At 38.8% G+C, this 23,590-nt stretch overlaps 1 protein-coding gene across 2 annotated transcripts in view; it reads left to right on the top strand.

The window, feature by feature from the left end:
- The window catches only part of BBOX1 (gamma-butyrobetaine hydroxylase 1), an 80,713-nt gene that overhangs the window by 7,773 nt on the left and 49,350 nt on the right, over positions 1 to 23,590 (top strand). Inside the window, exons 2-3 of one of the 2 annotated variants that reach the window (XM_072619297.1) lie at positions 8,391 to 8,645; positions 10,311 to 10,425. In XM_072619297.1, the coding sequence (XP_072475398.1) occupies positions 8,424 to 8,645; positions 10,311 to 10,425 (337 nt within the window). In that variant the 5' untranslated portion in view covers positions 8,391 to 8,423. The remainder of the gene's footprint in view (positions 1 to 8,390; positions 8,646 to 10,310; positions 10,426 to 23,590) is intronic. The other variant, XM_072619298.1, reaches the window with a different exon arrangement.

Below are 23,590 nucleotides of genomic sequence, written 5' to 3'. Positions count from 1 at the left end.
TCCTGTTCTCTTATTATCTCCAATCTAACCTATATATAGCTTGTTTGTACATTGTGGTTTGCATGTCTTCTCTCTCATTAAACTGTGGCATCCTTAAGGTCAGGAACTGTTTTTTCACTTTCTGTGTATCCTTAGCACAATGCCTGGCACATAGTAACCATTTAATAAATGTTTATTAATAGACTGAAGACAACAATATTGCACCCCTATAGTCTGCTTCAAAGGAGGAATATAGGGACTTAGATCTAGAACTGGAAAAACCTATCCAGTCAAAGGCTCTAATTTTACAGACGTGGAAACAAAACTCTGGGGATGTGAAATGATTGATACCAAACCACACAGATAGTAAGCATCAGAGTTGGCATCTGAAGGCAAATGCTCTGACACCAAGAGAAGGAGTTGCTTTTTTTTTCTCAGCTCATTTCTGGGGTTTAGGCATCACATTTTAAGGACCCTGACAGACTAGCGTCCCAAGGAGAATCACCAAAATGGTGAGCAGTCTGACAATAAATCTTTTCCCCCTTCAATTTATTTTATTTTTACTGATTTTGAACTTAAATACAAAAAGACAAAAAAAAGAATATTTCCATGAACACAGCATAATATTAGTATAAAACCACAAATTTCCATTTCGCACTGCTTATTTTAAAAAAAACTATATAATAAATATTACACATCATTTTCAAAGCTGTCCTGCTTTTCTGTGGTCCCTTCTAACTTCTCTTCCGTTCTCTGCTGTGCATTTTTTTCTCCCTCCCTCCCCAAAATCTTTTCATAGAAAGTTGAAACCCTAAGAAAATAAAAGAGAAAAAAAACTAAGTAGAACCAACCAAGCATTGTCTTTAAGTAGATGAGGAGTTGTAAGGAACTAGATGACTTCCATGATATTCCAGAAAGTACAACTAGATTCAGTGGATTAAAATGACAGAGACCCATGTTGGATCAAATTAAGGAAGTTCTTTCTAATTAATAGAAGGATACAATATGTACAACAAGTTGCCATAGGAGGCAATGGGAATAACTTCCATTTGTGTAGAGTGTTGTATGGTGTACACATATGTTCTCATCTAACTCTTACAACAGTATCCCTGAGAGTAAACAGGGAGTTGTTACCTTCATTGTATGGATCTTATGACTCAGGAATAAGTGGGAGTACTAGACTTACAACCAGCCTTTAGTTTCTTAGATCAGGATTCTCTTTCCTTCTTTATGCATTCATTCTCCCCACAAGGTACATAGATAACCACAGTGGATAAGTTTCTTCCTTGTTTAAGAGATTGGATTAGAGAACCTCTACTTATCCCTTTTAATTTGAAAGTTCTGAGATTTTCCTTATCTCCATTGAACTAATGACTTGCTAAACCTTATCTCTCCTTTTACCCCTTTCTTTTCATCTCAGTACCTACTGCCACAGTTTTAGGCCAGGCCCTTGTTATCTTAAACCTAAATTGTTCAACAGTCTCTTAATCTGGTCTCATTGGATTTAATTTCTCTCACTCCGCACCCTTTTCACTTCCTTTCTTCAAGATGTCATTTTTATCTTGTCCTCTTGCACAATAATCTGCCTACTATATTAAGTCATAACTCCTTGTATTCAGACTTGCTCAAACCTGTTTACCCAATTGTTTTTCCTCAGAAATTTTATGTTAGGAGGAGTGGAGAAAGGGAAGGAGGAGGAGTTAGCGTTTACATAGTGTTTTAAGATTTGCAAAATGCTTTACAAATAGTATTATATCTATCCTTACAACAACCCTAGCAGATAGATGTTATTATTATCCACATTTTACAGATGGGGAAACTGAAGCAGATAGCAGTTAAGTGACTTGCCCAGGGACACCCAGCTAGTAATTGTCTGAGACTGGATTTCAGTTCCAGTCTTCTCAAATGTCTACATCCTGTGCTACATTAGTTAAATTAGTGTTTTTACTGTCCTACAGAGGGCAAGCTCATTCATGCTTCATTGCAGTCTAGTAGAATGAAGGTTAAGGTAACTAGGTGGCACAGTGAATAAAGCACTGGGAATCAGGAAGACCTGAGTTCAAATCCAGCTTTAGACACTAACTAGCTGTGTGACCTTGGGCAAGACACTTAACCCCAGTTAAGTTGGGACTATATCTGCTTAATTTGCTTAAACTTTAAACTAAATTCAGATTAAGGGTTAAGCCTTAGTTTCCTCATCTGTAAAATGAGCTGGAGAAGGTAATGGCAAACTACTCTAGTATCTTTGCCAAGTAAAACCCCAGAAGGGGTCACAAAGAGTCAAACATGGCTGAAAACAACTAAACGATAAACAGCAAAAGAATGTAAGTTCCTTAAGGGCAGTTGTCTCATTTTTGTATTTGTATCCCCTTTGCACGGGGTCTGGTATACAACAGGTGCTTGTTAAATGCTTTTTTCCCCTTGATTAGCCACTACAGTGTCTTATTTTTACTCTTCCCCCTACCTGGATTGTTTTCTCTCCTGTTCTCTATCCAAATTCCATCCATTCTTCACGGTTTCATATACTTTATCAAATTTTCTTCTCGTCTATATTAATCTATCCTTTTTCTGTACTATTTCAAAAAGTCACTTTTATTTACCCCTGGATTATTTAACATTTGTTAATCTTGTATTCTCTATGAGATTATAGACTCTGTGTTCAGAGACCAAATTTATTATTGTTTACTTTAAGGCTTATGGCAAAGTACATAGAAGACACATGTCTATTCATCAGATGCACGTTTGCCTATGATGTAATTGGTATGGATACACCCTATAATAAACCAAGCACAGGCTCTTATACATAAATATTTGTTTTTGAGATAAATCAGATCATGCCTTGTCTTAGTAGATAGTCTTCATGAGTTTCTGTGGTCAAAAATAATGCTTCACCAACCACGAATGAGTTAGCTCTTCTAGTAACACAATAATCCAAGACAATCCCAAAGGACTCATGACGAAAAATGTTATCTGACAGATGAAAGCATACTGTCTTTCTTTTCATTGAAATTTTCTTCCACCAAATGACTAATATTGAATTGTTTTACATTATTGCTAATGTACAACCTTTATATTTCTTAACATCTCAGGGAAGGGGGAGAAAAAGGAGGGATAGAATTTGGAATTAAAAAAATTTAAAATGATTTTACATGTAATTGAAGAAATAAAATATTATTTAAAACAATAATAATAAGAATTGTTCACCTACTGAGCAAGATTCTGTTGAAGAGCTTCCCTGAGATCACTAGTTTTGAGCTTAAAATTTGTCATCAGGCCCCATTCTAAAGATTTTCTAGATGCGTAGCACCTGTTCCAGCTTACATTCCAATGGCATAGCCTTCAAAACTCCTACATCACATCCAAGCCACAATGAGGCATCAGAGTAAAAAGATACAGTGGAAGAGTCCAAGATTTAGAGTGAGAGGACCTCAGTGCCACTCCTACCTTGGTCACTCAATGGCTATGGGACCTGAGAGAAAACACCCTTTCTGAACCTCAGTTTCGTTATCTATAAAATGCAGAGGTTGGACTAGATAAGCTGCTAAGAAACTTTGCAACTCTAAATTTATACTCCTATGATCCGAAAACTTTAAAAGAATATGATAGATATCTGGATAGATTGATAGACAGATGTGAAGATTTGTACTAATAATACTCTACTTCATGAAAAGGGATTTTAAAGGATGACCCTTAAATCTTGGTTAGGAACATTATGCACATAATTTTTTAAATTTTAATTGGGGTGGAGGCAGGTTGATTAGCATTTGATGCTATAAAATGGGGGGGAGGGGAGTGGACTTCCCTTCCAGCTCTAAAGATATGTGCAGTAACAGACCAAACAGAACCTGCCCTAATATGTTCAATGAGGCCTGACTTCATCAGCATGGGTGCCACCTCCAATGACCAGCAGCACCTTGTGCAACTCTTCTGACCACACACAAAAACCCATAAAAAAAAATTCAACAAATTCACTTGGATTCAATAAATAGTACCACTTTGTGGAAAGCATCATACTAGCTAGGAAATAAGGCAAAAAACAGAGTCTGTACCCTCAATGACTTTGCAGTCTATACAATAGCAACTCAACAAACCAGAATGATTGCCCAAATCTATTTAGGTTAGTTTTTTTAACGTTTCTGGACCTGTGATTTAATAGGAATGGAGACCCTTCTTCTACCAATGTAGAATGGAAGATTTTCTCTGTGAATTCATATTTTGTTTGTTTGTTTCTGTTTTTTTTTCATGTACAGTAATCTTTTTTATTATACTATGTTGTGGAATGCTTGTTTTATTCTATAAATTTTTTAAAAATAGGTACCATGAGCACTGAGATATGACTTGCCTATACACAATCAGAAAGTATCAGAGCCTCATGGGGACTTGGAGAAGTTGCTGGGTCCTTCTAGACCATACTAGCGGGATGTAAGCTGTGGCAACTCTTACCAATCTAGGAAGTTTTCATATATGAGTCTGAAGACAAACTGTCCAAATCCCAACCTAGTTAGTTTCAGGGAAGCCCTTCACCTCACTATTACCTTGTTGTTGTTGTGAATCAGTCAGTCAGTTGCGGCTGACTTTGTGACACTGTGGACCAACTGTCTTTGGGGTTTTGTTGGCAAAGATAGTGGAGTGGTTTGCCATTTCTTTCTCCAGTTTTAATCAGCGAGAGTGCCAAGTATTGCCCAGCAAGTAACAAAATGTTTCATGGCCACAAAATTCATGAGGACCATCCACTTTTGACAAGGAGATATTTGATCTGCGTCAAAAATAAATATTTGTTGAACCCAGGTCTATCTGACTCCTCAAGGCTGCTTTCTATCCACTACACCACTAGAGATAAAGCTTATAGGGACAAATGGAAAATTCTCTACTTGGATTTTAAAATCAACTGTATAAGTAATAATAGTAATAGCCAACATTTATTTTATAGTTTGTAAAGGGCTATACATACATTATAATAGAGGCATAGAGTATAGCTAAAAAAAAATACCATCAGTAAGCATTTATTAACTATCTACCTTGTATCAGGAGCTGGCCAAAGAAAGAGCACTGAATTTGGAGCCAGATTATTCCAAAGGTTTAACCTTCTGAGGCCTTTGTTTTCTTGTAAGGGAATTCCTTCCACCTGTGAAATTCTGGAAATTGCTTGATCCTAGAATGAGGAACAGATATGGAGCAGTTTATTTACAGTGGGCTACAAGCTGAATGTGAATTGACCTTGGACATGGCAGCCTCAACCAGCAATTTGAACTTAAACTGCATTATGGCAGTTCAGTCATCTACTCAGGCAATCAACAAGCATTTATTAAGTGCTTACTATGTACTGGGAACTGTGCTAAGCTTCAGGGATACAAAGAAAGGCAAAAGCAAAACAGGAAACAGTCCCTGCCCTCAAGGAGTTTATATTCTGATGAAAGAGACTAAGTACAAAGAACTAGTTTGTTCATGCAAGATAGATACACAGCAAATGGGAGGTAATCCCAGACGGAAGGCACCAGCATGGGCAGCAAGGAGGGAGATCAGAAAAAACCTGGGATTTCAGCTGAGTCTTAAAGGAAGTCAAGGAAAACAATACCTAAAGGTGAGGAGGTAGACCATTCCAGGCATGGGGAAACAGGGTTGGGAGATGAAATGCCACATAAATGGAACAGAAAGAAGACTAGTGTTGCTTTATCAGAAAGTATGTAGAAGGGAGCAAAGTATAAGAAGATTTCCAGGGTAGAAAGTGGTCAGGTGGTGAAGAGCTTTCAAAGTTAATTATTAACTATTATTACCAGCCACTGTTATTATCCAGGGAGAAACTGAAGTAGATAATGACCAACCATGAGATTCTGTGATTCTTGAGTCAAAGGTCTCATATTTCCACTACTTGAAAGAGTTTCATTTCATGAGGCTTTAGTTTACTAGAACTAACTTTCTGATTTGAAGACAAAGCATTTTAACAAGCTTAGATATTTCTGTGATGATATTAAATGCTGGGGGATGGAGGAAGGTGCTTTTGTTTGGTTTGATTTGGTTCGGTTTGGAACTATTATTTCACTGATCAGTAGGGAACTCCTAAGTCAGGTAACCCCCTCTACCAATACAGATCTTCAGCTTATAGTCTGGGAGAATTGGCTAGGGTATTTGAGAGGTTAAATGACTTTATTACATATAACCCATTGGCTGGATGAGTTGCATGCAAGCTATAGCAAGACCAGCCAATCTAGAAAGTCTTATAGAAAACACTTTATTGTTCAGAAAATGTAGTAATTATTATATTGTCCAAATGTAACTTTATGTGACTAAAGATTGTTTGATCCCATAATGTTGCCTTGACCTCAGTAACTCTCTAGAAATACCAGAGATGGCCACAAGGAATTTTGGGGTCCCCCAGGTCCTGGATCTACCCCAAACATTATGTTTTGGATCCCCTTGCCCAGGTGTATTTTAGGGTCCAATCAAGCTTGTGTTTTAGATTTCCCTTGTGTTTTGGCTTTGCCTGAATTTTACTGAATGTTTATATTTACTGATATCCATTTCAATTTACTTTGTTTTCAAGTTGTCCTGTCAGGAAACTTGCTTAACTGCATACTTGGGTTCATGTGTGGTTACACTTATCTAAAATTCTACATAATGTAAACCTTCCAGAACCTGTAGGAAAGGGAACCACTTCTTTCCAGATCTCTCCCTTTCTTCTCCCTCTCCCTCCCCTCTTCCCTATCATTCTCCCTCCCTCTCCCTCTCGTTATCTCTCTCTCCCGTCCCTCTTTCTGCCTCTTTTCCCCTCTCCCTCTGTCTCTCTCTCCCTCCCCCTTTTTCTCCCTCTTCCAAACAACCTAATAAATTTCATTCTAAAACTATTTCACATTTTAGGGTTTTCTCATGAATGGCAGTCTTCAGTTAAGAAGTCAAAAGCAATTAGTTAAATTCCACTTTTTGAGGAGTTAAATTTAGAGACTTATGGACTCACAAAGCATAACCATAATAAAGACTCTAATAACCTCACATGTGAACGATCATGGTAGCTTGCAGTATGGTAATCTTTGCTCCCTGCCTCGGTTCTCTCCTCACTGAAGTCCATCCTCTACTCAGTTGACAAAGTAATCTTTCTAAAGCAAAGATCTGACTACATCAGTCCCCTCTCTTCCCCAAACTCAATAAACTCCAGGTTCAAATATAAGATTATCTATTTGGTATATCAATCCCCTTAAAACCTGGCCTCTTTCCTACCTTTCCAGCCTTTACTCCCCTCCATCTACTCTAAGATTCAGCTATACTGACCTCCATGCTGTTATACACACACATACACACACACACACACACACACACACACACACACACACACACTTTCTCCCAATTCTGCCCCTTTGCACTGGTTGACCCCCATGTCTGTGATATTCACCCTCCTCTCTTCTGCCTCCTATATTCCCTGGCTCCCCATAAGACTCAGTTCAAATCCTTTCCTCTTTCCTAGTCCTCCCTTCCCTATTTCCCTTCCCACCACTACTTGTTCTTTCCTCCTGAAAGTATCTTTTACTATATTACATATATCTTGTCCCTGTCTGATCGATCACATGCTCTTTCTCCCATTGGAATGTGAGCTCCCTTTCTTTGAATACCCCAGCACTCAGTATAGTATCTGGTGTATCATAGGTCTTAATAAATAAATGCTTGACTGATTGATGTAACCTAAATTCAGATTAGCTTTTTGGGGATGCCAAATACAATATTAATTTGCACTGACCATATAGTCTACTATATATGAGCTGCTGTGTAGTCATGTTTCCCCATTCTGTCATCAAAAGAAGCACAGACTCTCAGAATTGAAATGAGTTCACTTATTTTTACAAATGAGCAAACTAAGGCAAAGAGAAGTTAAATAACTAGTCCAGGGTCACACATTCAGTATATTTTAGATGCAAACTTGAATCTAGGTCTTCCTGCCTGAGGTATTTCTCTGTCTCCATTTTCTTTTAGGGAATTGAGCTGTTAAGTGACTTACTCAAGGTCACATAGTCAGTACATGTCAAAGGCAAGATCTGAACTCAGGCCATCTGTCTATCCATTTCTAATAGGCATTTATTAAATAACATAATCTTTGTTACATTTTTTGATTTATGGAGAATTTTGCTTCCTAAACAATTAATAGAGTGATTGATTATACATATATAATGATAAAAATTTTTTTCATTCAATTTTCTAGAATCACAGTGGAAGAATTGAAGGACTGTTTTTTCACAGTCCTTGACTCAAAATAACTATCTTATTTATTTTCCATCAACCACTTCTGTTGTCAGCATGTAAAATAATCTAACAGGGACAAAGGTCTCCTCAAATGTGGATTGTGGTAGCTAAAAAAAGAACAAACAGACCATGCACTTTGCTTAGAGGGCAAAAGAACAGCCATGTCCTTTTAACTCTTATTGTAGCAGGTTGAACAATTCATATCGAAGTCTGGAAGCATGAGTTCAGCTATCCTGAAGGTGGAGGCTCTAGATGCAGAACGTTTGGTCCAGGTTCACTGGGATGATGGGGAAGAATCTCTTTACCCTGCCGTGTGGCTGAGAGACAACTGCCAGTGCCCTTGCTGCTACCTGGATTCTGCAAAAGCTCGAAAACTCCTCATTGAAGCCCTTGACGTTAACACATGGGTCAAGAACTTAACTTTGATCAACCAAAGAAAGGTATTTCTCTCTTTAAACTATTAATCTTGTGTTAAAAAAAGAAACACTAAAGCTAATTTTGAAGCAGTTTGCATTAGGGGGCCATTCTTTTTTACCCTTACTAGACAAATGTGTACTTATATCCCTAGAACCCAGCACAGTGTCCTGTACATAGTAGGTGCTTAATATTCAATTGAATGATTGAGCTCCAGGCTCAGTACAGAGATCTCCAGCCAGAAGGTTGGGATCTACTAACATTCTTAGAACTGAAGTCTTAGAATTGAATTTTAGACTCAGAAAGTGATCTTAGAGAATAGTTAGTACAGGGACTTGGAACCATTTTGGTGTCATGGACCCCTTTGGCAATCTGATGAAGCTCACAGAGCCCTTCTCAGTAAAGAAATAAAGGAAATGCTAAATTTTAGTTAGAGATTGGTGAAAATGAGATTGAATTTTTTTTCTAACCAAGTTCACAGAGCCCCTTAAATCTATCCGTTGGTCAATGGAATCCAGGCTAGGAACCTCTGAGCTAATCCAACTTCTTCATTTTTATGTTTGAGGAAATGAATACTCAGAAAGATTGTTCTGTTCCAGGAGTGGGTTAGGCTAGATGGCTGCTTAAATCCTTTTCAATTCCAAAATTCTGTTCGAAGTGACTGATCCAAAGCTATACTTGTAGTTAGTATCATATTTGGGCCTAAAAGTCAAGTATCCCTATTGCTGAGCTTAATTTTTACATGATTCAGCCGCCAATCTGGTTGCTACAGTCACACATACACCCTTTCTTTACTATGCCCTGCCTCTGTAATGTTGAAGTGGACTCCTGGCAAGGAGGGAAAGTTCTGCCAGCCTGTGCTGTCCACCCCTTCAAGCCTCTCATTGATTCAAGGATTTCGCTGCTAGCATTCATGAATTGCCAAACACCACTCATGTATTTCCCTACCCCAACCCTGACCTCACAATGACGTCATAGACTTACATGAATCAGCAAGAGGTCTTGAACAAAGGCTAAAACTTTGTGTTTTCATGGATATGGACAATCAGAGAGAAGAGAGGAAGTCATGTTCTTATTAGGATGCATCTTTAACTCTATCTAGAACTCTAAAATGTGTCACACAAGTGAAATGTGTCACAACCCCAGAAGTGCTGATTTCTTATCTTTCATTAACTATACCAAGCCTCAGAAGCAGGGTAACATAGCAAAAAGGACAAAGAACTGAGAGTCAGGAGACCAGAGTCCTTGTCCTGACTCTTGCCACTGACAAATCATGTGACCTTATGCAAGAGACAGTTCTTTTCTGGGCCTCAGTTTCCTCATTGGCAAAAGGAAGATTTTGGGGACTAGACAGACTTCAAAACTCTAAAATCTGGCTTCCATGCTCAAGAGTAATTTGGTTTATTTTTCAAATCTGTACCTATTTGCTAAATCTCCCAATTCTCCATATTTCTTAAGTGACAAACTTAAAACTCCAGAAAAGCTTAATCCAGGTTAGAATATAATTGGGAAATGTTTAACTAAATAAATAAAAATATAGCATAACAAAGATAATGCTAATTTGTGGTTTTCTAAGTAAACAACAAGGATCTAAGTCAACAGAGATCCATTTCTATTTGAGTTTGACACCTACTAGAAAATACTGGATGTCTAACAGCATATAAATACATGTTTGTTTACTGTGTTAAAAGGTACATATCATATGGCCTGATGAGCACATTAGTGATTTTGAAGCAGACTGGCTAAAGAAAAGATGTTTTTCCCAAAAATCGAGAGCAAAACTCCAAAAAGAATTGTTTTTGCCAGGTAAGTGTATTTTTAAATCTATTATAACCTTTTAAATCACGTTAAAGCCCCACAAGAATTACTCCCCCAATATATAATAAAAATGTGATTTTTCTAAAGAGGGTTTACTAAAAGCTCGTTAGCATTGGGTGCTGGTGTTTGGGCAAGTGATGGTTGCCAGGCCTAGAGGCCTGAGGGCTACCCGAGTCTTACCTTACCTATCGCAGGTCTTCGGCTGGCCAAACCGGATAAACGTATGAGAGAAGAGACTTTCCGGAGTCGAACAAGGGTTAGGCTTTATTCAGGGTCCTGGTTACATGTGCAGGGGGAACTCTTCCTTAGGAGAGAGAGAGAAATCTCCCAAGGAGGCAAAGATCTTACAGTAAGAGAATGAAAGCAGAAGTGGAAGTGGGGAGAGAGGGGAGAGGGAAGAGCGAAGAGAGGAAAAGGGGCCTTCTGTCCTGTAAGGGCCCCTCAGCGCTAAGAGCGCCTTCGGGCTTTCCTGACCCTACTTAAGCTCTCCTGCCACATAGTTTGCACCTGAATACCGTGCCTGTTAGATTACAATAGGTGTGCCCAGATCCGGGCCTGTCTCGAGGGCGGGGATGCTCTCTCCCATCACGTTCTCACGGGAAGAGGCGGAAATACACGAGATCTCACTCCTCAATTCCCTGTTGTTTCCTGGGGGGCCTCATGAGAACTCTAAGGTTTAGAAGCTCTCACCTTTACCCGCCCAAGACTGTCCACATGGAACTGAGCTTACACCCCCAACAGATGGTTACTCAAGAAATCCAGACAAGGAAGAAAGGGCAGCAAAACCTAATGAATCTGTCTCATCTATGGCTATCCCTTTAATTGGGGCAGTACAGTGAATTTGAAAGGCATGGAAACATAACAGCAAACACAGTTCCTGTTCCCAAGGTGTTTACTAATTGGAAACTAAGACAACAGAGGAAATTTGACCCTAGCTGACCTTTCTAGCTTCATCATCATCTGCAAGGCTACCCTCCATTCTTCAGACATGCCCTTCTCTGTCTGGCCATCTGTTTGTTAATGACCATTTCTTCTGCCTGGTTCACCTTTGACCCCCAGTTTCATCTCCCCAGTTCTTTCCAATCCTTCTAGATCCAACCTGAATGCCATCCCAATGTAATGTATCTATAAAACATCTTTACTTTTCATCCCTCTGAGGCTGAACCTTCTCCTTCTGCCCTCTCTCCTCAGCTTTATGTCTACTGATAATCCAGTTTTCATCTGTAAAGCAAACCTTTTCATAAGCAAATAATATCACTAAGAACCAGGTTAGGATTAGATGGATTTTGATGTACAAAAATTAAGCTGTCGCTGTTACTACAAACTGCTAGATGGTGCAATGGATAGAGTACTAGGCCCAGCTTCAAGAAGACCTGAGCTCTGAACGAGCCTCAGACACTAAGTAACTGGGTGATCCTGGGTATGTCACTTAACTTCTGTCTGTCTCAGTTTCTTCCTCTACAAAATGGGGATGATAATAGCACCTACCTCCCAGAGTTGTTATGAGGATAAAATGAGATGTTTGTAAAGAGCTTTGTAAATTTCTAAGTGCTGTATACATACCGAGCTTTTGGTGAGTCAGTGACGTTTAATGGTCTAAGAGTCATCTTCCTATCTAGATTGTAAAACCTCCATGAAGGCATGTCTTACTCTTTTTTTGGTTTCCCTAAAGGGCTAGTACAATGAACTGGACTTACTAGGTACTTAGTAAATGTTGAGTGACAACAAAAAGTGAGTTGGAAAGTCAGAGCAATTCGTCATTTTAGGAACAAAGGTAAACTCAGAACACAGTAATTGGGCACAAGTCAGGAAAGACCTAGGCTCAAATCCCGTATCTACCTTTGGTTGTACAACTATGGACCAGTCCTTTAACTCCCACTATGCATCAGAGACAGGACTTGAATCCAGGGCTCTCTGGCTTCAAGGCTGGCCTTCTATCCACCATGCCCCTGCTGCCTCTTCATTTGTTATGACTGTTCAATCATTTTCAGTCATGTCTGACTCTTTGTAACCCCATTTGGGGTTTTCTTGGCAGAGATAGTGGAGAGATTCACCATTTCATTCTCCAGTTCATTTTATAGATAAGAAAATTGAGAGAGAGTTAAGTGACTTACCCAGAGTCACATAGCTGGGAAGTATTCGAGGCCAGATTTGAATTTGCAAAGATGAGTCTTCCGGACTCCAGGTCCGGTGCTCTCAATCGTAAAGAAGGACAGTGCCAAGCAATTACCAGACAATTCATTCATTTCACATACCAGAGTGGTTATGCTTAAGATTCTACAAGCTAAGCTTCAGCAATATATGAACCAAGAAGAAGAAAAGACTGGTTTTCAAAGAGGCAGAGGAACTAGAGACTGAATTGCCAGCAGTAGCTGGTTTATGGAGAAAGCAAAGGAGTTCCAGAAAAACATCTACTTCTGACTCGTTAACCATACTGAAGCCTTTGACTGTAAGGATCACAACAAAATGTGGCAAGTCCTCAAAGAGATAGAAGTATCAGATCATCTCACTTGTCTCCTGAGGAACCTGTATGCAGGCCAAGATGCAGAAGTTAGAACCACAAATGGAACAACTGATTGGTTTAAGATTGGGAAAGGAGTATGACAAGGATGTAAATCATTACCTTATTAACATGTGTATAATACATCGTGTGAAATGGCAGGCTGAATGAATCAAAACCTGGAATTAAGGTTGCTGGGAGAAATATCAACACTCTCAGATATGCAGAAATCACTCTGATATCGTTCTAGGCGTATTCCATCTCATCTTGGAACAATCCCCCTATCTGCACGTGTCTTACATTTCCTTTACTACCCCCTCATACTGCAAAGGTCAGATTTGCCATCTGAAAAAAAAATTTTTTTTTGTATTTTGATAAATACTGAAGAAGCCGGAGTTGTTAAATTTTATCTCAGAACTGGTTTGTTTGGTCTTGTGGAAACTCTTGTTGCTTTCAATACACAATTAGTAAGCAACTATTTTGTATACTTATTTTCAGTTATTTCAACAAAGAAGCATTGTAATTAAAGAATAAAATCTTTGAACTACTTTTTTAAATTATGTCAAAAAGTGAAGAATTAAGCAGTCTCTTGATGAGGGTAAAAGAGGAGAGTGTGTAAAAGCTGGTGTGAAGCTTAACACAAAAACACCCTAAGATCTTGGCAACTGGTCCATCACTTGCTGATAAATAAAAGGAGAAAAAAGTGCAAGCAATGTCAGATTTTATATTCTTGGGCTCAAAGATCACTACAGACAGCAACTGGAGCCATGAAATTACAAGATGCTTGCTCCTTGGAAGAAAAGCTATGACATATCCGAACAGCATGCTGAAAAGCAGAGACATCACCTTGCTGAGAAACGTCCCTCTGGTCAAAGTCATGGTTTTTCCAGTAGTAATGTGAGAGTTGGAGTATAAGGAAAGCAGAATCAATGCGTCAAACTATGGTGCTAGAGAGTCCCATGATAAGCAACATCAAATCAGACAATACTTCAAGAAATTAATTCAGGCTATTCACTGGAAATTCAAATACTGAAGCTGAAGCTTAAAGACCTTGACCACGTAATGAGAAGAGAGGACTCATTGGAAAAGACCCAGATGCTGGGAAAGATTGAAGGCCAAAAGTGAAAACAAAAGGATGGCAGAAAATGAGATGGATAGACAGCATCATGGAAACAGCAAACATGAGCTTGGACATACATAGAAAGGCAGTGGAGGACAGAAAATCCTGCGGGGCTGTAGTTCATGGGGTCGCAAAGAGTCAGATGCAACTAAACAACAACTTCCTGCGTCCAGGCGCAGGGCACTATCCACTGAGCCACCTCCTCTAGCTGCCCCAAACCTTATAGCACCTTATAAATGCTAGCTGTTCATATCATTGTCATTACCACTGGTAGTATATTTGTTATTAATCCTGCTGCTATGGCTATCCCCACCTCAGGCCCCAGGAGATTAAACTGCTACGTGTACAATACTTGCAGACGTTGGGAGAGCCACCCAGGAAAACCAGACCCTACTGTTGCGCAGCTCAGCTTTCTTGTTCTCTCCCCTTCCAACACACCTAGCTTTTCAGCTGTAATACAAACAACTGAACATACGGTATGTAACAACATACAAAACCCAAAAAACCAACTACAGTCTGAACCACAACAAGCACCAGGCTGGAGGGTCTAGCTTTCTTCCATCTCTCTCTGGCACCACAGGAAGCATCGGTGTGAGGAACAGGCTGATGCCTTCATCAGGATTATTAGCTGCACATGCTGCTCTCTGCTCCACAGATGAACTGTCCAGCTTCCATGGTCGCAGAGGGGTTACAATTTGTTCCATGGAGGGCATACTCATGCAGATGAAAAGATCACAGCTACTGAGAGAGAATGACGTCAGTAAGGTAAAGTAACACATCTGCCAGTACCAGCACTACAGAGCAAAATAGAAGTGATACGATTTTCACTGAAACAGTGGGAAAACAATCATACTGACCAAATACAGACCAGAACAAGAGGGAGATGACTGGTTGCTACTACCAGGACACACTGGAAAACTTCTTCATGGTTTCAAAGGGGCCTGAATTTTAAAAGCTCTTTCCAAGCCATAGAATGTATAGGTTAAAAGAGAAACAATGCTATGTATAGATATCTATATGGCTATTAGAGTTTTATTTTTCTGTTTTATTACATGTTTAATTATCACTCTCTTCCCTCAAACATTTGTACTCCATAGTATACAAATCAGTATCTTTAGAAAAGATTCTCCAGTAAAATTCTATTCTGAAGCCTCATCATGACAAGAAGATAGTCCTGGGTTCTCAGTGGCAATGGTAGCAGCATAGAGACTGCCGAGTCCCAAGAAACAGGGAAAGCTTGCAGGGGTGGAGGACCTGTGGCCTCGAGAACGTGAAGCTCTCTAGGTCCTCAAGGGAAGACCTTTGACTGAATACAAATTTCACAGAATAAATACCCTTAATTAAAAAAAAAAAAAGGATTTGTTCTGTAAAACTTGGACTCAGTCAAATGGTTGTACCCAAGGACCCAGAAGACCACATGTGGCCTTGACGACACAGGTTCCCCACCCCTGGTTATGCCCCAATGATGGATCCTATGTCTAAGGTCTGAGGATCAGTCCAGCAAAGTCTAGAAAGGTTCATCACCAAGATGAGTTCCACAGACATTTATTAAACAGCTACTGTGTGCAAAGCAGGGAGAATATAATGCCAAAATAAAAGGGTTTCCTGCTCCCTGTTCCCAGCCCAAGGAACATATACATACATACATACATACATACATACATACATGTATGTGTGTGTATTGTAGCAGGAGCAGACAACACATACACACAGTAATAGATCAGACGGCTTCAGAGGAGGAGAAAGAACATGCTTCTATAACAAAGGTGACCAAGGACGGCTTCATAGAGGCAATGAATGATGATAAAAATCCTGGGGGTGGGTGGGCAGAGATGGGGGTGCCTGCATTGAAGGCATAGGGCAGAGCTGGCAGGAATAGATGCAAGTAGAAGACAGAACGTCAAGTTCAGAAAACAGCTCTCAGTCCACTTTGGCTACAGTGTATAGCATGTGATGGGGAGACGTATGAAATGAGGCTAGAAAGGCCAGTTGATGCTCAATTATGAAAGCTTTTGAAGGCTGACCTGAGAAAGTTTTTATTTTGTTCTATTGGGAGCCATGAAAGATTATTTGAGTGGAATAATGACATGGTGGTATGTGGTTTAAAAAGACTTATCATGGTGGCCTTATGGAATACAGACTGAAGAAGGGAGAGGTTCAGAATCCAGTTAGGAAATTATTGCAATAATCTGGGCAAGAAGTGATAAGAGACTGACCTAAAGTACGATGAGAAAAAGACAGATAAGAGTTTTATTTTGAAATGATTCTTTGCTGATATGATTAAGAAAACTTGGCAACTGATTAAATATGGGGGAGGGGTAGAGAAAGAAGAGTGAAGGGGGATTCTGTAGTTATAGACCTGAGAGGACAGTCATCCCCTTGACACAAATATGAATGTTTGAAGGAGAGGCAATTAAGGGGGAAAGCAAATTGTTCTACCGAGCCATGGAGGCAGTTGGGTGGTATACAGTGGGTGGCACACAGTGAGTGGCACACAGTGGGTACACTTAGAGAGAGGAAGATCAGACTCCAAATCTGGCCTCAGACACTTGCTAACTGTGCAACTCTGGGCAAATCGTTTAAGTTCTCCCAGTCCAAAGGAGCAAGCTGGACAGAGCTGACACGAAACAAGTAAGAACCCCTGATTTCACTTTTTTGATATCACAGGGTACCAATGAAACCCACAGAATGTCAAGAGGTCAATCCCTTTTCTTCTTATAAATTATCAGCCTAACAACATAATAATTCACAATATAGAGTTATGACTACATGATATCAGATTTCTGGCCAAAAACTCAAAATGTCATTCAAAGACTTGGAAACAAAAATTGCTGAATTTTGCCACTGTCATATAGATGACTGGAAGGGCCAGAAATTCATTTCTATTTAGAAATGCAAAATGTCCACCATACATTCAAAATAATCAGCACTTCATGCATTTCACAGAACAAGGGGGATAAGTATGTACACTGTGTGTTCTTCCATATGTGACCCTACATCCATATGCCTGTCTCTCTTTTTCCTAATTGCCAGAAAGCTAACATGTTTTTCCTATTTCTCTGAAATGGCACAGAAATATTTCAAGTTAAACCCTGACTTTGACGGATATGTTTTATTATAAATTGAAATTTGTAAGGCAGTTTCAATTCCTTTCCAAAAGACTCTCAATATAGAAGCCTGGTTTGTATAACAGAAAGAATGCTAGACATGGAGTTAAAATATTCCAGAGATCTGAGTTTGAATCTCCATTCTGCATCCTTAAAAATCTATGCATCCTTATAAAGGGGCTTCTTGTGGAAGTATAGGCTGAACTAAAGTTGCGACCTCTGAGGTAACTTTGTATTATCTGAAAATCACTTCTGTGCCTTTCCTCCTTTTTAAATAATCAGAAAAAACCTCAAATATTGCATATTTCTTAAAGACCTGGGGTGGGGGTGGAGAGACTGGCCTGATGCTAAATCCTTGGGCAATTCTTTTTCATTAAGGGAACATCATTATGTAGACTGATCTTTCCTTTCCATTAACATTGATATAGAACTAATTTTACCCATACCATTTTGAGACAGGCTTAGTTGTTAGCTTTTCCTTATGTGAACCAGTCTCTCTAAATTCTATCTCTGCTAGCTTTTCCCTCTGGAGATAAGCAGAATAAGTCTAATATATTTGTTATAAGGTCAGGAAGTTTCATCAAAAATGATGAGACTAAAATCATGGTTCATTCCTTTCCTTTTTATTTTTTTTCCCAACCTGATGACTACCTTAAAAATCACAGTGAATATATGGTTCAGTCATTTTTCAGTTGTGTCTCATACTTTGTGACCCCATTTGGGGTGGCTTTGCCATTTCCTTCTCCAGTTCCTTTTACAGATGAGGAAACAGAGGGAAACAGGGTTAAGTGACTTGCTCAGGATCACACATTTAGTCGGTGTCTGAGGTTAGAACTGAACTCAGAAAGATGTCTTCCTGACTCCAAGCCCCACACTCTTGTCACTGCACCATCTAGCTGCCCCAGCAAGTATATTATCTCTTATAAAATTGGAAAAGCAAAACAGGGGCACATTCCTACCCTCTTATTTTCTCCTACAAGGTCCCTGTATAGAGTGAGCATTTAATAAACATTTGCTGAATCAAATCGAATGATAGTTTCACAAGAATGAGTTATCGTATTATCAAGGAGGAGAAAAATAGAAAGGCTTTTCCTCCATGAATGAACAGAGTTCTCATGAACAAGGCTGCCTCCCCTAGTCCATGCCCCATTTTCCTTTCCTTTCCATTTTATAGTCAGGGAATGTTTTTATAACATTGGCACTTGAACAGCAAATCTCCAATTTGGAAAAGTTATATGATATGACACTTTTGTGAAGTGGAGTTGGATGATTTTATGCATTGGCTTCATCTTTATCAGATGCTGTACACCCAAGGGACAGATTCTGGCTTGCTGAGCCTACCAGTGTACACATTGGGAAAACTACTAGCCAAAAAGGAAGTACAGCGTCAAAATTCATTACTCCTGGACTCTAATTCTAGCCCAGTCCCTCAGCAGGCAATCCATGTGGTAGACTTACACTCAGTAACTCAGGATAGTATTCCATTGTGAAACCTAGAGATGTATACATGGGTCATTCTTAATTTCTCATCGGGTATGCCAGATTTAGATTCTCCAATATTCCCATATGCAACTGGCATGAATGAAATGTGGACCACCGTTCTTTTTTAATTTTCCATTTGTATAGTGATAAGCTCATTCATCCTGTTGGGTTAAACTAAAATCCAAGTGAAATAATTAGGAAGATAGTGCTTAAACTTCCTTGGCCAAGCGGGACCCTCTATTTCTTGTTGCAGATAAGAAGTAATTACAACCATTTGCCAAGCACTTGCCATTTTCTTAAAAAATGTTTTGATGATGATAGAAAAGATTGATATTCCCTTCCTCTTACCATAGAATGTGTATTTACTATAGTAAAAATGTATTGTCTCACTGAAGTCCATAACTTGCTTACATTGGTTTTTGTACCTATTGTACACCTTAGTTTTTGTGCTTTTCTGGTCATTATTCATCCATGAATTCAATCGTTCATTAAGCATCTGCTTAGGAAGAGAAGTAGTGTGGGGTAAGGGCAAGAGAATTGTCTTTGGCATCAGGGAGACTTGAGCTTGGGTCCCCCTGACATATACTGGCTAGGTGATCCTGGGCAACTCACTTCAATTCTGTCAGACTGATCTTCATTTCACCACTGCTTCTTGTTCATCATAGTTTGCTTTTATTGTTTTAATAAGAGCTAGCATTTATATAATATTTTAAGGTTCTATAATATTTAATATTTGTGTAATATTTAATATTTACATAATATTCGAGGTTATATAATATATTTCTATAATATTTAATATTTACATAATATGTAATGTTATATAATGTTTCATATTTATATAATATTTATGGTTATGTAATATTTTAAGGTTTGCAAAATATTCTACTACTATTACCTCCCTTGATCCTCACAGCAATTCTGGGATATCCATGCTATTATTGTCCCTTTTTATAGATGAAGAAACTGAGGCAGACAGAAGTTACATGACTTGCCCAGAGTCTCAAAGCTATTAAATAGTGAATAAGTAAAATTAAAGCTCGATTTGAACTTAGGTCTTCCTCATTCCAGTGCCTGTATTCTACCTGTTGCTTTACCTAAGTTAGCATCAGAGAGACAAACCTATAGTTCCTTGAAAAATAAAGCTTTAAATGGAAAAAACCATATCCTTCATCATCATCATTCTTCCACTGTACCATCTAACTGCTTGTTTTTCCCCTCAATTCTTATATCATAAGTACCCTGAGAACAGGATCTGTGTTGGATTTATCTCTGTATTCCCATAGTGCCTTGCACTATGTACATGCAATATGAGTTAAATAAATATTTGTTTAATTTTGGTTCAAAAATATTTGGTAACTTAATTGGTATAGACATTTCTGTATACCCAGTGATTAGCAACGTGCCTGGTACATGCCAAGTGCTTAGAAATATTTAATGATTGGTTAAATAGAAGGAAGAATGTGAAAATACAATATTGGAGAGATATAGAGTCCTACATTGGAGGGCCAAACTATTGGTTCTTGTTGGAAGGATTCAGGACACATAAACAGAAAGCATGGTATGTGAAATGGTCTTTGAAGAGTGGGTAGGAAGAGACCAGTTGGGCCCAGAGGAGGAGGATATTCCAAACAGGGAAAACAACCTGAACAAAGACACAAACAGAAAGGAATCCACTGGCCATGTTTGGAGAACAGCAAGTGATCCAGATTTCTAGGGCATAGACTGCGAGAAAGGAAAAAAGCAGGAAATAAGACTGGAAAAACAGATGAAGACTGGATTGGGAGGTTTTTGAATACCAGATGAAGGAATTTGACATGTGGCTCCCAAAGGATGCATTGAATCATTTTGTTGCTTGGGGGCCCCGTAAAATAGCTATACTTCTGATGCGTAGCCAAAATTTCTCCCAGGCTGCCTCCCTATTTGGCTTTCTATCACAAGACCTAGGATATAATAGGCATTTTATGGGGGCAGCTAGATGGCACAGTGGATGTAGCACTAGGCTTGGAATCAGGAAGACTCATCTTCATGAGTTCAAATCCAGCCTCAGGCATTAGCTATATGACACTGTGCAAGTCACTTAACCCTTTCTGCCTCAGTTTCCTCATCTGTAAAATGAGCTGGAGAAGAAAATGGCAAACCATTCCAGCATCTCTACCAAGAAAACCCCAAATAGGTTCTCAAAGAATCAGACATTACTGAAACAACTAAACAACAAAGGCATGTTATGAATACTTGTTGATTGATTTATAAACATAGAAATAGAGTAGATGATCACTGATCATTGAGTCCAGAGATTCTTAACCTACAATCCATAAACTTTCTTTAAAAATATTTTTATTTTCATATAATTAATTTCCTTTGTAATCTTATGTATTTTCTTTTATGCATCTAAAAACATTATTCTGAGGTATCCCTAGGTTTTACCAGACTAACTCACAAAAGAAGAACCCCTGGACTAGTCGTTTTGTGGATAAGGAAACTGAGGCTCAGAGAGGCAAAAGTCCAAATCACAGGGACAAGTGGCAACCTTTCCATCATACTCTCATTTACACACGCAAGCACACAGGCACACACCCCAAAACAGATAGAAGCATGACCTATACAAAGAGAAATTTTGGATTTGTTTTTTCTTTTAAAATATAAGATTAAGCCATAGGCCAACTTTTTAGCAGAAGGATAGTAATTGAGAAATTGTCAAAGGTTTAAGCTGGGGGGACAAGTCCATTCTTAAAAGGATAAATGTGCCAAAGTCCTTTCCCCTGACAGAGGGTTCTTTTACTCTGCAAGGATTTTTGGTTCTTCCTTATTTTGCTTTTTTGGTTTCCCGGGCATTCCTATTTGCCATTTTTTTTTTTTTTTTTTGGTTCCTGGGCATGGCCCAGAGAAGTTATTTACAGGAAATGATACAGAACAATTGGCTCTTCTTCTCCCCATTAGATGAGCTGTTCTCATAGCCAAAGGAACAGTTCACAGCAGGTGTGCTGAAGTTCCTAAGCCTCTGAAGTAATACACTTCAGCCCAATGTCCTCTAAGTCTTTGTCTATAGAAGATTTTGAGGTCCTTCCCTTTTGAAATGAAACTTAAGATCCAGGAATGCGACTCAGAACCCTCGGACATGATCCCAACAAATAGCACCTTGAAAGCCAGCACAGTATGTGAATAAATTTTATTATGTGTGGAGCATATGTCCAAGGAAGTATTTATTAGTGAGGCCACAAGTTAAATTAGAAAGAATGGATCATGCCTTAAATATTCTGTCATTTGCTACAGTATTTATGTTCCCGTGACCAAGTGGGAAAGTTAAATTTGTTTTGAATGCATTTTCCTGATATAGGATTTATTATAATCAAGTGTGTTTTTGTTCAGGTCTCTGGGTATTTGTTTTCCATTTGAGAGGGAGTAAAAAGGAAAATCGTCCTGAATTTTTTTTTTTCATTTTCTAAGTTTTTGGAGAGAATAACGTTGAGTAACACAGTCAGCATCATGTTTTGTTTTGTTTTGCTTTTGCAAGGGCAGTTTAATGAAGTATGATTTTCTTTCTTCCCAATCATTGGGCTGTTTTTTCATTCTTTGACAATCTTAATGAGTTTGGCAACTGGTTTGACCAAGAGCTATTTCTTGAAAATAAAATCTGAAATGAAGGCTTCCATTCAGATACATGTGCTTAGGTGCTGACTTCTCCAGAGTTTATTTATGGCAAAAAGCTCCAACGGGGTAGTGGTGTTTGGGAATTTGCCACCTTGGCAGAATATCAAGATCTTTGTACCCTTTTCCTCTTAGTTTGATAAGGTCAGGAAAACATAATCCAAATAATATATCTCTAGTAATGGCGGTGGTATGGTGCCGCACTATTCCTGATGAGCAAGGCAGAAGAGTTGGACGACACTGTTATTCACAGCTACCTTTCTATAAGATCAGGACATTGGTTCCTGTTGATACAAGGATCAACTATTTAATCTCCTTATCCTGCATAAAAGTTCTACAATATACTTGGTCATTGGCATAGCAGTTCTGTAGACATAACTTAGAAGCAAAAAGTGGTAGGTGCACTCAATTTTTTGCTGATAGGGTAAAAGTCTGAACATCTTTCATCTAAAGAGGGCCATTAGGAAAGGTAACCTTGTCTGCTGAAAGGGCTGGACTCAGATCCTCAAAGACATGGGTTTGAATCCTGTCTCAGACATTGTACGTCTTGGTGACCCAAGACAACTCAATTTCTCTGAAGCTATTTCCTCTTCTATAAAATAGGGATTTTTGTGAAATTCAAATAAAATAACAAATGCAAAGCACTTTGCAAATCTAACACACTATATAAATGTGAGCTCTTGTATTCCTATCAATCCAACCTCTCCTTTTTCACCCATGAGAAAAATGAGTCCCAGAGGAGTTAACTCTAAATTACATAACATAGTGAGTGGCCGATCTGGTATTCAAATTCAGTGTTCTTTCTCCTCTCTACCATGCTTGGAAAATTCTGATTTAGTCTATATTTTAAAAGAGAAGTGATTTCTCTTGTGTGGTCTTAAAAGGAAAAGTGAACAAAAATAAAAATAGCAGTTGTACCCAATCGTGCATAGTTTGTACCCTACGCATATCTTCTTTTGGCTTGTCAAATGTTTAAATATTTACATTCCTGTGAATGTGTTTCTTTTTTTAATCTGACTTTAAAACTGCATAAGACTCAAGTCAATGAAACTCCCTGTAAAATAAGAACAGTCTTAAACAAAACCAAATGGCCCAAATGAATGGGCTACCCAAAATACAGGCACATGGTAACAAAAGAAAAGGCTGGTGGATTGTTAACTGTGCTGAAGCATTACTCATTTAGAAATGACAAGTCTCAGCATCTATGTCATCTTGTGCAGTGAAACCTGCTTGTGTTGTGGGGTTTTCTGCATTGAAATTCCCTCCCCTAAGCGTTGTTATCATTAAACGCCCAGATTC

Source organism: Notamacropus eugenii, chromosome 6, assembly GCF_028372415.1.
Source record: "Notamacropus eugenii isolate mMacEug1 chromosome 6, mMacEug1.pri_v2, whole genome shotgun sequence".
Taxonomy (NCBI): domain Eukaryota; kingdom Metazoa; phylum Chordata; class Mammalia; order Diprotodontia; family Macropodidae; genus Notamacropus; species Notamacropus eugenii.
This window is presented reverse-complemented; position numbering and strand designations above follow the sequence as displayed.